A 14,496-nucleotide genomic window follows, 5' to 3' on the forward strand; every position below is an offset into this window, starting at 1 on the left:
ATGGCACCGGACTCGGGCCTCGCACCCGAAGCGCCCCTCTTAACGCTGTTACCGGTAGATGCGAGGGACCGGGGCACCCAGCGCTGCCGCCTGGGCCCGGCCGCCCTCCGCACCTTGGGCGCGCACCTGGGCTCAGCGGTGAGGATCTCGCTGCCGGATGGCGGCTCCTGCCTCTGCACGGCCTGGCCGCGACCGAATGGGGCGGACGGCTTCGTGCAGTTCGACCCGCAGTGCGCGAGTCCCGGGGCGGCGGTGGAGACGCTGGGGTCTCGGAGGAGCCTCAGCCTCAGCAGCCTCCACCCGGTGCCCTGTCCCCCGCCTCCGGCGCCTGGTCGTGTGGCCGGTGTTTCGCGAAGGGGCGGGCGCGCCGGCGACCCCGAGTCCGGCCGTGGCGCTGGAGGCCGCGCAGGAGCTGCTGAGGAACCGGCCTGTCGCCCGGGGACACGTTCTGGCCGCTCCTCCCGGCGCCCCAGGCCCCGTGGCGGCCCTGCACATCGTCGGCGGGACGCCCGATCCGCATCTGGCCGGGCTGGTCACCCCTAAAACTTGCATCGTCCTCAGCCGGGATCCTCCGTCGCAAGCTGAGCGCCCACCCGAGGTGTCCCTGGGCGGCCTTTCCGAGGTGGCCGACTCGCTGCGTGAGCTGCTCTGCCTTCCACTGCGCTACCCCCGCGCCCTGGCAGCGCTGGGTCTAGCGGTACCCCGTGGGGTGCTCCTGGTGGGACCCGCCGGAGTGGGAAAGACCCAGCTGGTGGGATCGGTGGCCCGGGAGGTGGGTGCCCAGATGCTGGCAGTGAGCGCCCCCGCGCTGCAGGGCTCCCGGCCTGGGGAGACCGAGGAGAACGTGCGGCGGGTCTTCCAGCGTGCTCAGAAGCTGGCCAGCCGCGGGCCCAGCCTCCTCTTCCTGGACGAGGTGGACGCCTTGTGTCCTCGGCGAGGAGGCCCTCACCAAGCCCCCGAGAGCCGCGTGGTGGCCCAAGTGCTGACCCTGTTGGACGGCATCAGCGGGGACCGCGAGGTGGTCGTTGTGGGAGCCACCAACAGGCCAGACGCGTTAGACCCTGCGCTGCGCAGGCCCGGGAGATTCGACCTAGAGGTGAATAATCCCTCGTCCCTGGAACCTCTCATCTTCTGGCTTTAGCTAGTCCCCAAGGGCCTTTGCTAAAAAAGATTTGTGGGTCACTGAGGCTGTATTAGGGCCCTTTGTACTGATTGCATCTAAGGTCTGAGAAGCAGGGTGGCTGGATGAGGTTAATTTGGTTAGGCAGGTCCTGAAAATCATTTCTGTGGTCTTGGTAATGTTGATTCTTACAGCAACTAGGTATCTACCAAGTGTATTAATTAATTTTAACATTCAGAGCCACCCTATCTTACAAACTTTGATCTTAAATTGATCGTTGACATTTAAAAAATAGAAAGTTTAATGATTAAGTGATGAGTTTTTTGTGACAAGCCAGGACCTTCATATTCTTCCTGACTACTGGATTAGGGTAGGTTCTCAAAAATAACAGACTTTTAAAGTGGCATATGTGATTTTCATTGTGCAACTTTCCAGCCTCTTGGTCCACTGGAAAATTGGAATGCTCATATATTCAGAATCTAAGATATGCTTAAAAATGCATGTTAACTGGGCATTGGTGGCTCAATTCTGTAATACCTAGCTGCTCAGGAGGCTGAGATCTGAGGATTGTAGTTTGAAGCCAGCCTGGAAAGTCCATGAGACTTTTATCTCCTCGTTACCACCAAAAAGCAAGAAATGGCGCTGTGGCTCAAGTGTTAGAGCACTAGCTGCTAACCTTGAGCGAAAATGCTTAGGGAGAGCAAGCACCCAAACCCCTGAGTTCAAGCCCTGGGACCGACACACATACATGCATGTGCATCTGTTAGTTCCAAAACAGATCACTACATTTTCTTAGACGTGAGTATAGAAAATTTAAATTGTAAATCTTAATTTTCCTGTTTTCTCCTTTGCTTTAGGTTGTCATTGGGACTCCTACGCTTAAACAAAGAAAGGACATTCTGCAAGTGATCATCTCAAAGATGGCTGTCTCCAGTCACATAGATTTGGGTCTCCTAGCAGAAATGACTGTGGGCTATGTTGGGGCTGACTTGCGGGCACTCTGTAGTGAGGCAGCCATGCATGCGCTCTTTCATAGCGAGAAGGTAAGAACTGGTCTGTGACCAGCTGTTTATCTTTTTATGAATGTCAAAGCAATCTGGAGGTTGAATGTTTACCTTTTTTTTTTCCTGGAATGGTTTATAGCTTCCCTAGCTGTTTCTTAAGGTCATTTTTTATATCTCAACTACTCTAGCACCAGTACTCAGTCTCTCTTTTTAAGATTTCAGATTGGCTATTCTATAGGCCATTTCTCAGTTTGATTTGACTGATATTTTAGAGATATGATCTTAGAAATAGTGATTTACAACACTGTTGACTGGGAAGTTACTTGGTATATGATCTTTAATCCCTGAGTTCCTTCAGAAAGAAATCATTTCAGCAGGCTGATGATGTTATGGCAAAATTTTCACTCTCTGGTTGAAACATCAAGATTGTCTTTTGAGGGCTGGGAAGGTGGCTCAGTGGTAGAGCGCTTGCCTTGCATGCATGAGGCCCTGGGTTCGATTCCTCAGCATCACATAAGCAAAAAGAAAAAAGCCGGAAGTGGTGCTGTGGCTCAAGTGGTAGAGCGCTAGCCTTGAGTTGAAGAGCTGAGGGACAGCGCCCAGGCCCAAAGTTCAGGCCCCACGACCAGACCTAAAAAAAAAAAAAGATTGTCTTTTGATTTTAGCTACAAAACAATGCTATATCATCTTGTTCCTTTTTCCTTGTTTTTCATTCTGAAGATGGAGAAAAGACATGTGAACCTCTAAGACCTTATAGGTTTAGAATCAGAACTACTTGATGACAGAGGTATGAGAATGCTTGCCTTTTGAGGGAGAGAATGAGAAAAAGAAGAGGTGGGAAAGGAGAGTCCCTCTGCTTTGAAATTCCAGGCTTGACCTACAGGGCTTCTGGCTTAGATGTGCCAGTCAGCTGCTGTCCTCCTAGAGTGGGTCCTACTGCCGATGTAGAGAGCTTAACCTAGCATGGTTTCCACAGGTGACAGATGAGTTCAGAAACAAGGTGAGTGGAACAATGACAGGCAAAAAAAAAAAAAAAAGGAAGAGACAGAAACATCTGGGAAGACACTGACTTTTCCTTTCTGCAACTAGGCAGCTGAGGGGCAGCTTCTGTTTTTCTCTGTACCAGAACAGATAAGGGATCCATTAAAGTTGATTAAAGTTTTTCTAAAGTGTGTGATTAAAGGATTAGAAGGATTAGAAGTGTGATTTTATATATCAGAGGATAAGAATTTATATGCCTGAAAGGGTTGTGGAAATCAAATGAAATAACAGTAATCTGAACTATAAATGAGATTTTCAAATGTTAGTTGCTATTGCCTAAAAATTAATTAGTAATTAATTACTCAGCATCTAATACTAAAAACCAGGAAAGATGCATAGTTATATGTTGTATAACAATGTATTATTCAACAGTAGGCCAAATGTACAAGATAAATACCATATACCTTACCTGTGCAGTTAGCTATACCATCTAAGTTTGTCTAAGTGCCATTTTGTGTGTGTGTATATGTCAGTTGTGGGGCTTGAACTTAGGGCCTAGGCACTGTCCGGAGCTCTTTTGCTCAAGGCTAGTGCTCTACCACTTTTAGCCACAGTTCTACTTCCAGTTTTTGAGAGTTAACTGGAAATAAAGAGTTTCACAGGGCGTTTGCTGCACGGGCTGGCTTCGAACTGCAGTCCTCAGATCTCAGCCTCCTGAGTATATAGGATTACAGGTGTGAGCCACTCAGCTACCTGGGCTTGAACTCGGGTCTGGATGCTTGTTCTCCCTGAGCATTTTTGCTCAAGGTTAGCAGCTAGCGCTCTATTTCTGGCTTTTTGGTGGTAATTGGGAGATGAAAGTCTCATGGACTTTTCTGTCCAGGCTGGCTTCAAACATTTTTAAGGGCCCACCCCCAGATATTGCTGCTCCTATCTACAGAATACAGTAGCTATGATCATAATCCAGGCTGGCCTGGATCCTAATCTTTACCTCTGGAGTAGCTAGGATTATAGGCCTGAACCACCATGACCAGTCAGGAGGGGTTTTATTGTTGTTTATGTGTGTGCATGCCAGTCCTGGGATTTCTACTTAGGGCCTAAACAATGTCTCTGAACTTTTTTGATCAAGGGTAGCATTCTTATCACTTGAGCCACAGCTCTATTCTGGCTTTTTGGAAGGTTAAGATAAGAGTACCATAGACTTTTCCTGTCAATGCTGGCTTCAAACCATGATTCTCAAATCTCAGCCTCCTGAGTAGCGAGGATTATGGGTAGGAGCCACTGGCACCCAGCAGTTTTTTTTTTTTTTTAAACTAACAAAAAGAAAAGTGGTCAGGGAAAAAGAACTTCTAAGATCATTTTCCCAAAGTCTAAGATCATTTTCTAAGATCATATTTATAATACAGAGGAAAGATGATCTTTCTAAGCATAATGTAAAAATAGCTAGAAAGTATAAGATAGGCTAATTGTCATTTGTGTTGGTAAAACAATACTGTAAGCAAAAAAGCAAGACCAAGAAGAATGCTCTTAAGCCCCATTTCCTGAGAATGACCTACTATGTCTCAGAGGATAATCAATTTATAGTACTTTTATGCAGTAGTATATTGTGCACTTGTTGAGTGACAAGTATAATATTGACATAATAAAATTTCTAAGATAAGTGAAAAAAATTAACATGACTGTATATACTAAGCTTCATTTTGCTTATCTGTTTGAAAGGATATGTGTGTGCTTATTGTCATGAAGGTACTAGAAAAGATGCACAAGAAACTGTTGACATCCTCTGAGGATGGGTGCTGGTGGGAACTGATGGGAAGATGTACAGTTTTTGTGCTTTCGTTATGTGTTTATACACATAGCCTTAGCTATGTGTATAAATTTTTTTATGATGATAACCAAATGGATTTATAAGGATTTCAATTTAAAAAGGAATTGTGCTTTAGTACTACAAAAAAAGGCCTACCTAATTTTTTGTTTGATTGTGTTTTGATGGACGTATTTCTTCAGAACCAAGACCATCTTATGATTGATGAAGCAGATTTTCTTGAAGCTTTTAAAATGATTCAGCCTTCTTCATATCGAAGTGTCATTGGACTAACAGACATAAAGCCTGTTAGCTGGGAGCAGATTGGTGGCCTTGAAGATGTGAAATTGAAGTTAAAACAGGTAATAGTTAATTTTCTTAAACCAATGAAAATGTTACCGATTAATCGGTACAGTTATATAAAATGAAAATATACCACATGGAAACTGTTCTTGCTGTGGTCACTAATGTGATCTTTACATCTAAATTCAGTTTTCAGGCTATATTTAATTGGGAAATTATGTTTCATGATTTCTTCCCATCTTAACACTCTCTTTGTTTCTGTTTGAGAGGTTACATATCATTATTTGTGAGCCAGTGCCTTGGAGTTACATTGCTTAGAGACCAGTCTTAGTTCTGCCACTTGGCTAACAATAAGAGCTGGGCAAGTTAACTACTGCTAAGCTTTAATTTCTGCATCTAAAATTGTGGTAGTAGAACCATTTACCTGAGAAATATTCAAGATTCATGCGCTATTAAGTTAACATCTGTGAGTGTCTCTTTTGCAAAGTGCTGAGGTTTTAGAGATTAACTTTGCATTCTAGGAAGAACAGAACAGCAGAGTCAAATGGAACAGCAAATTGATAAGTGCATTAAAAGCAAAAGGTGGAAATACACTGAAAATGAAAGGTAGATATAACACAATAACCAGGAACAAAGATTTCACTTTGACTGGGGTGGTGAGGGAAGACCTCTCCAAGGAAGTGACATTTGGGTTGAGACGCACAGTGAAGAATGGCCCCAAGGATGCTGGGGGAATGTTCAGGAACAGAAAGTATAGCAAGTAGCCGGGCGCCAGTGGCTCACGCCTGGAATCCTAGCTACTCAGGAGGCTGCGATCTGAGGATCATGGTTCAAAGCCAGCCTGGGTAGCAAAGTCTGTGAGACTCTTATCCCCAATAAACCACTAGAAAACCAGAAGTGGCGCTGTGGCTCAGAGGTAGAGGGCTCGCCTTGAGCTGAAGAGCTGAGGGTTAGTGTCAAGCCCAGAATTCAAGCCCCATGACAGACAAAAAAAAAAGTATAGCTAGTAAAGGTCATGAGATGGAACCATACCAGGTATTTGGATGCTGGATTATGGAAAGCCTTGTGAGTAAGGAGTTTGACTTTATTCTAGTCCTGATAAGAAATCTTTGGAGGATTTAACCAGAAAGTGGTTCACCCTACCTTAGGTTCTAAAATCTCTGGCTGCTAGGTAAAGATTGGATTACATTTCAGCTCATAACAGGTGCCTGAGAATGGTCAAATGAACAAAAGAATCTACCCATTGATTTGGCATGTTATTGTTACACTGAAACAAGTCTTCTATCACTTTCTGTCTGCCTTTAGAGTGTCGAGTGGCCGCTGAAATTCCCTCAGGAATTTGTTAGGATGGGCCTGACACCGCCAAAGGGCATTCTCCTCTATGGTCCTCCTGGATGTGCTAAAACCACCTTGGTGAGGGCCTTGGCCACAAGCTGCCATTGCTCTTTTGTTTCCGTGAGTGGAGCTGATCTCTTTTCACCCTTTGTTGGAGAATCAGAAAGAGTTTTGTCTCAGGTTTGTGTATTTTCCCAAGTATTTAAGTTTACCTTTAACTTTATTTTGATAAACTTCTATTTATAAATATTTTACTAGTTTTGTCTAATTATACAAATGGCACAGGTTTGCTTATAAAAAATTTAGGAAATGTAGAAAAGTTTGAGATACTGCATAATCCCTCTACCTGTTAATCCCTCTACCTGTTAATCCCTCTACTTGTTAATCCCTCTACCTGTTTTGGTGAACTCACTTACTTTCTCCTTCCTCTGGCCTTCCCTCTCTCCCTTTCTTCCTTTTTAAAAATAAAGCTGTCCCTGAGCATTTTTTGCTCAAGGCTAGCACTCTACCACTTGAGGCACAGCTTCACTTCCAGCTTTTTGGTAGTTAATTTGGAGATACGAGTCTTACAGACTTTCCTGCCTGGGCTAGTTTCAAATTACACTCCTCAGATCCCGACTTCCTGAATAGCTAGGCTCAAGCCACTGGTACTCAGCCCTGCTTTTTTTTTTTTTAATTTAACATGAATGCTCTTAAATTTCATGTTAAATATTCTTTTAAAGTATTTTTTTTTTACTCCTACATATCTTTATTCCTTGTTTTACATACTCATTCACCAATTCTTAGGCAATTAGAATCTTTCTCTGTTTTAAAAATTATAAATAATGGGCTGGGAATGTGGCTCAGTGGTAGAGTGCTTGCCTTGCATGCCTGAGGCCCTGGGTTCAATTCCTCAGCACCACATAAGCAAAAAGAAAAAAGCTGGAAGTGGCGCTATGGCTCAAGTGGTAGAGCGCTAGCCTTGAGCTGAAGAGCTGAGGGACAGCATTCAGGCCCACAGTTCAGGCCCACAACCGGACCCCCCCCCCCCAAAAAAAAAAATAATAATTATATAGACAATATTGATTCACATGAATAATATTTAACAGTAGCTTATGATGTTGTTGTTGTTTTTCTTTTTCTAACAAAAGGTGTTTCGACAAGCAAGAGCAAATACTCCAGCCATTGTGTTTTTGGATGAGATTGACTCCATTTTGGGGTCTCGCTCAGTCAGCAATTCAGAATGTGATGTTCAAGATCGAGTGCTTTCTGTTCTTCTGAATGAATTAGATGGAGTGGGAATTAAGACAATAGAGAGAAGAGGAAGTAAATCAAATCAGCAGGGTAAATACCAGGAACTGGAAACCGTGAAGAGGTATTTACAGCCAGATACACCAGAAATTCAGGCCAGCATTACATAGGATCCCTATATATCTTGCCTTTCCTGTGCTGATTTCATCTTACACAGTGATTTATAGTATTTCAATGTAATTCTGTTGGGATTTTTATAGGGCCAGGAAAGGTAAAGTCAAATTATATAATAATCTTAGATCTGTGTAAATATGGGTTTTATTTTTCCTAGGATTAGGAATATAGTTTTACTGCTAATGGAGAAGTACATTTCTTTCTTTTTTTTTTTTTTTTTTGGTTGGTCATGGGGCTTGAACTCTGGGCCTGGGCACTGTCCCTGAGCTCTTCAGCTTAAGGCTAGCACTCTACCACTTGAGCCACAGCGCTACTTCTGGTTTTCTGTTGGTTTATTGGAGTTAAGAGTCTCACAGACTTTCTTGCCTACGCTGGCTTTGAACTGCTATCTTCAGATCTCAGCCTCCTAAGTAGCTAGGATTACAGGCATGAGCCACCAGCGCAAGGCTAAGACCCCTTTTTCTTAGTCTCTTTTCCAGATAAGAATTTGATTTCCTTTATCCCTGACAGATCATTATTATTTTTTTTTATTCTTCCCATGATTTGACTTGTTTCCCACTTTAAAAGTTGTTTCAAGCCGGGGGCCGGTGGCTCATGCCTGTAATCCTAGCTACTCAGGAGGCTGAGATCTGAGAATCATGGTTCAAAGCCAGCCTGGGCAGGAAAGTCCGTGAGACTCTTATCTCCAGTTAACCACGAGAAAACTGGAAGTGGCACTGTAGCTCCACTGGAAGAGCTCAGGGACAGTGCCTAGGCCCAGAGTTCAAACCCCACAACTGACCAAAAAAAAAAGTTGTTTCATGGAAAAAGAGTTTGAAAGCTTGGTAGGAACAGAGGCACTAGAATTAAAAAGGAACAATGAAATGAGGTTATCCAATCAAATCTTTTTATACTACAAAAATTTCTTATATAGTAACTGGCAGGTGTTTGCCCAGATTTGTATGTCAAAATACTAACAAATGGGGGCTGGGAAGGTGGCTCAGTGGTAGAGCGCTTGCCTTGCATGCCTGAGGCAAGGTGGCTCAGTGGTAGAGCGCTTGCCTTGCATGCCTGAGGCCTTGGGTTCGATTCCTCAGCATCACATAAGCAAAAAGAAAAAAGCCAGAAGTGGCGCTGTGGCTCAAGTGGTAGAGCGTTAGCCTTGAGCTGAAGAGCTGAGGGACAGTGCCCAGGCCCAGAGTTCAGGCCCCACGACTGGACCCAAAAAAAAAAAAAAAAAAAAAACTAACAAATGTGGGGAGTTCACTACTTCGAAGTATTATAATTCTGAAGAGCTGTTTTGAGTAGTCAGTTCAGGAAATGATGTTGATTGCTCACTGTACATCAGACATTATCTGCTTTTGAATGTGTCTGCTCTTCAGCCAGGGTTTGCTTAAAATCACAGCTTGCCACATGCCAGTCATGGTCTTCTGTCTTTTTAAATGGCTCATTTTAGTTGTAATCATTGAAGATTCAGGTGCTTTTGGGTTTCCAGCTAGGTGTTCTTTGCTGTGCTACATAGCTTTTTATCAGTTCTCACAGGGAGATAAGTTTCTCAGGACTAGCCACTCCCTTCACATACATAAAATAGCCCTTTGATTACTGATTTGTTTCAGTGGTTCCTTGATGTCAAGTAGGTGGTCTAGATAGGAGAGTTTACAGCATTCTGATATCAAAAAAAGTAATTCCCTACTTAATATCAATGGACCTGCTAATGTGTGACTTCAAGAATATGTTAATAAGAACAGTGTATTTATATTGCTTTGTGTTATATTTTCCCTCAGATTTTCAAGAAGTTTTTAATTGTAATGTCATGATTGTTGCGGCAACAAATCGGCCTGATGTGTTAGATGATGCCTTATTAAGACCTGGAAGATTAGATAAGATCATCTATATTCCCCCTCCAGACCAAAAGGTAATCACTATATCCACTCCCTGAGCTTTCTCAGTGCATCAGTCTGTGCTCCAAGGAGCTCCACAGACTCACACTACTTATCCGGGGCCCCTCAGAGGATCATAATCTTCATCTGCCCTTTCAGAGAAATATAAGCCTGAAAGAAAGGTAGTTAGTTGATTTCAGTTGATTTCAGACAGATTTAGTGCTGAGTCAATTCTACATTACTTTGTATTAACTCTACGTTAATCCTAAAGTGGTGAAAGGGACTTAAAAGGGCTTTGAAGATGATCTTGGTTTTCACCCTCATATTAAGAGAGGAGATCTGAGTGTGTCAAGATTCTGCAGTGTATCCAGAGAGTAAATCCTCTATTCTCAGCGTCCAGAGCAGCTGACAGGTCTAGGGAAAGACTTAGAGAAAACTTTTTTCTTCCTTTGGGCTTTACCAAGGCCTTAATCAAGTTTTTAATAGATTAAAGATAAATTAATTTATACTCTTATTGTGGCTGATAATATATATAATATAGTATATTTTACCTTTTTTTTTTTTTTTGGTGATAATGAGGTTGGAACTCAGAGCCTTGGGCTTGGTTGGCCATGCTGTACCACGTGAGCCACTCCTCCAGCCCCTGTGTTTGCTTCTTAAACTGTGGACACACCACTGCTTTTATCCAAAAGAGAGGTTTGTCTTGCAGAGATATGTCTACAGTTGAATAGTTTAAAACAAATGTTTTTCATGATGCTATTATTTTTTACCATTACCATGTAGGCTGTTGATGAATTAATCTTTCTGATCCTTTTTAACAAAAGTGATTTTTTAAAAAATTATTTATGGAGCTGGGAAGGTGGCTCAGTGGTCCAGTGCTTGCCTTGCATTCATGAGGCATTGGGTTCCATTCCTTAGCACCACGTAAGCAGAAAAAGCCAGAAGGGGCCCTGTGGCTCAAGTGGTAGAGCACTAGCCTTGGGCTGAAGAGCTGAGAGACAGTGCCCAGGCCCAGAATTCAGGCCCCACGACCAACAATAAAATAAATAAATGATTTTATATATTTATTTATGGCAGTACTAGGGATTGAATTTAGGTCCTTGTGGTTACTAGGCAGGTACTTTATCACTTGAGCCATGCTTCAGCCTCCACAAAAGTCGTTCTTTAATTGTTTGAATCTCAGATATATTTGTATTGTCTAAAATGTTTAACATATGATTGTACCTAACATAAATGTTATAAAATATATTATTTTTATTTTTATTGTAGAGTAGGCTTTCTATCTTAAAAATCTGTACAAAAGCCATGCCACTCGGGCCTGATATTTCCTTAGAAAACCTGGCAGCAGAGACCTGTTTCTTCTCGGGAGCTGATCTTAGAAACCTCTGCAGAGAAGTAAGTTAATTAGTGAAGTAATCTATGGTTCAAAACATGTGTTCATATATTTAGCTATTCATTCACACACAAGTATTTACAAAGGCTTACATGTGTCAAATGGAGTTTATTATAAAACAAGCATCAGGCCATTTCCCTTACACAGGCCAATCTAACTGTCCATTGATAATTAAAAATATCCAGCCAATGAAGTTTAGGGCAATGAAAGACCATGTAGGAGGAATATCAGTTCAGGCTGGGCTCAGAGAATGCTTTGAGGGAGGATATTTAAGCTAAAACCAGGAAGTTAGCCACCTGAAGGAGACAAGGGGACAGTTTAAATAAGAGAATAAAATACAGAGGATTGGTGTAAACATAAAACCTCGCATCGTGGCAAGAAACAAAGAATTAAACAGAAGGTCCTTGTAAGCTACTTGGAGATGTTTAAGTTTTACTTTGAGATCAGAAGAAATATACGGCTTCTCGTTTTGTAAACTCTTATTAAATATAGAGTTCAGAAAAGTGCACAGATTTAGGGTGAAGTTTATTACCATCTGCAAAAGAAGACACCCTCCCCTTTCTTCACTCTCCACACTGGAGACTAGTTTTGCCAGTTTTTGAACTGTATATATAAATGGGACTATACAGTGTATAGTAGTTTTGTATGTTTCTTTAAACTTAAGATTGAAGTTAATTGTGGCTTTAGGTGCAATTGGAGTTTATTTTCATTGCTTTATAATATTGTAGTATCTGAGTATTTTACATTCATTTATCTCGTCCTAACCTTTGGAACATTTGTTTTCTACTCTTTCAGTACTAAGAATTATGCTGCTCTGAATAGTTTTGTATATTCCTACTCATGTATGTGTGTGGTTTTACATGTTTCATACAAATATGTAACTACCAGGAGAGTTTCTGGGTGACAGAGTGTGTGTTTGACCTTTTCCTTTATGATCAATGCTGTCTAATTTCATTTTCTTAAGATCAAGATTTCTCTCATTAAAAATATACATGGACTGATAATGCAGCTTGCTTTTTTTCCCCATATAAGGCTAGATTTCTAATATGAGAAAAATTACAATCTACTGAGTAGAATTTTAATTACTGACATTTAGCTTATTATTTTTTTTTTTTTGGTCAGTCGTGAGGCTTGAACTTTGGGCTTGGGTGCTGTCCTTGTGCTCTTCAGCTCAAGGCGAGTGCTCTATGGCTTGAGCCACAGAGCTACTTCCGGTTTTCTTTTTTTTGGGGGGAGGGGGGGGCGGGTCTGGTCGTGGGGCCTGAACTCTGGGCCTGGGCACTGTCCCTCAGCTCTTCAGCTCAAGGCAAGCATTCTACAATTTGAGCCACAGCCCACTTCTGGTTTTCTAAGTGGTTTATTGGAGATGGGAGTCTCATGGACTTTGCTGCTTGGGCTGGCTTTAAACCGTGATCCTCAGATCTTAGCCTCCTGAGTAGCTAGGATTATAGGCGTGAGCCACCAGTGCCCAGCTAGCTCAGTGTTTTTAAGGACATGAGTATTGGAATTTTATGATGTGAAACTGAGGTTTTGCATTCAGAAAGTATTCTCATTTTTTTCTTGAATCTAGAAATGGAGTAAATTCATGCTTTCCTATCGTGTGTCTCTCACAGGCAGCCTTGCTGGCTCTGCAAGAAAATGGACTGGAAGCAACCACAGTGAAGCAAGAACACTTTCTAAAGTCGTTCAAGTCTGTCAAACCGTCCTTGAGTCAGGAGGACTTGACTTTATATGAAAACTTATTTAAGAAAGAAGGATTTTCTAACTTGGATGATAGTTAAAATTATATCTTATTTGCTTCTTCAAATTTAACATGTAAACTTCTATCATTTGCAACTTTTAGAGTTCATATGTAAACTTTCTGTAAATAAAAAAAGGAAAGAAACCTCTACCGGAGGAGCTGAGGCTCATCTTACTTGTGAAGGATATATTAAAATACTGGGATTGGGGCTGGGAAGGTGGCTCAGTGGTAGAGCGCTTGCCTTGCATCCCTAAGGCCCTGGGTTCGATTCCTCAGCACCACATAAGCAAAAAGAAAAAAGCCGGAAGTGGCACTGTGGCTCAAGTGGTAGAGCGCTAGCCTTGAGCTGAAGAGCTGAGGGACAGTGCCCAGGCCCAGAGTTCAGGCCCCACGACCGGACTCCCCCCCCCCCCCAAAAAAAAAATAATAATAAAATACTGGGATTTAGGAAGAAAGTGTGTATGCTATGTATGCATGTAGTATGTGTGAGGGGGTGGGTGTGTTAGTACTGGGTCTTGAACTGAACTCGGGTCATCATGTTCTTGCTTACCTTTTTGCTCATGGCTGACATTTTACCACCTGAACCTCACCTCTAGTGCAGCTTTTTTGCTGGTTAATTGAAGGTAGTATCTCATAGACTTTTGGCCGGCTTTAATTCTCTGTTCTTAGATCACAGCCTCCTCAGTAGCTAGAATTACAGACATGAGCCACTAGGGTCCTGCTATTTGTGTTGTTTTTATAAGGGTAACTACTTTTAATAGATTGATTTTGTTTGTAATAATTTCGCACTTAGAGAAAAGTTGCTGGTATCAGCTCAAAAATAGATAGTTCTGGGCCGGGCTCATGCCTGTAATCCTAGCTACTCAGGAGGTTGAGATCTGGGGATTGAGGTTCAAAGCCAGCCTGGGCAGGAAAGTCCGTGAGACTCTTATCTCCAATAAACCACCAGAAAACCAGAAGTGGCACTGTGGCTCAAGTGGTAGAGTGCTTGCCTTGAACTGAAGACAGAGCTCAGGGTCAGCATCCAAGCCCAGAGTTCAAGCCCTATGACAGACAAGAAATCAAAAACAAACATAGTTCTCCAGTCTTTTCTCGAGCTTAAAGTTGAGTATTGACCACTTGTTTTATGGACAATTGACTTCTGGATTTGTGTTTATCCATGGTTTTGTCATGATAGGTTTAGGTTATGTCAGCAGTGGAACACTCCTGAGTGGTCTGTGTCACAGCCAGAGGTAAGTGTTACCTGTACATTATTGATGATGTTAATTTTGATCACTCGTTTATGGTACTGTCTGGTTTGCCTATACAATCCTTTTGTAATTATAAATAATGCCTTTTTTTGGGTCAGTCGTGGGTCTTGAACTCTAGGCCTGGGTGCTGTCCCTCAACTCTTCAGCTCAAGGCTAGTGCTCTAACACTTGAGCCACAGCACCACTTCTAGTTTTCTGGTGGTTAATTGGAGATAAGAGTCTCACGGACTTTCCTGCCTGGGCTAGCTTTGAACTGTGATCCTCAGATCTCAGCCTCCTGAGTAGCTAAGATTATAGCTGTG

The 14,496-nt window shown here is 42.5% G+C and overlaps 1 protein-coding gene and 1 long non-coding RNA gene across 2 annotated transcripts in view; one reads left to right on the forward strand and one right to left on the reverse strand.

The window, feature by feature from the left end:
* On the forward strand, positions 1-13,094 carry Spata5l1 (spermatogenesis associated 5 like 1). Its single transcript, XM_042687964.1, is given in 9 exon segments — positions 1-318; positions 320-1,096; positions 1,978-2,163; positions 5,113-5,271; positions 6,518-6,727; positions 7,678-7,870; positions 9,715-9,845; positions 11,080-11,205; positions 12,817-13,094. Coding segments are annotated over 9 exon segments (2,268 nt in total). The 3' UTR covers positions 12,985-13,094.
* The window catches only part of LOC122114649, a 20,738-nt gene continuing 19,261 nt past the window's right edge, over positions 13,020-14,496 (reverse strand). Inside the window, exon 3 of the long non-coding RNA XR_006148591.1 lies at positions 13,020-13,089. This is a non-coding gene — a long non-coding RNA (uncharacterized LOC122114649). The remainder of the gene's footprint in view (positions 13,090-14,496) is intronic.

Source organism: Dipodomys spectabilis, unplaced genomic scaffold (genome assembly GCF_019054845.1).
Source record: "Dipodomys spectabilis isolate Male_0828 unplaced genomic scaffold, ASM1905484v1 ptg000108l, whole genome shotgun sequence".
Taxonomy (NCBI): Eukaryota; Metazoa; Chordata; class Mammalia; order Rodentia; family Heteromyidae; genus Dipodomys; species Dipodomys spectabilis.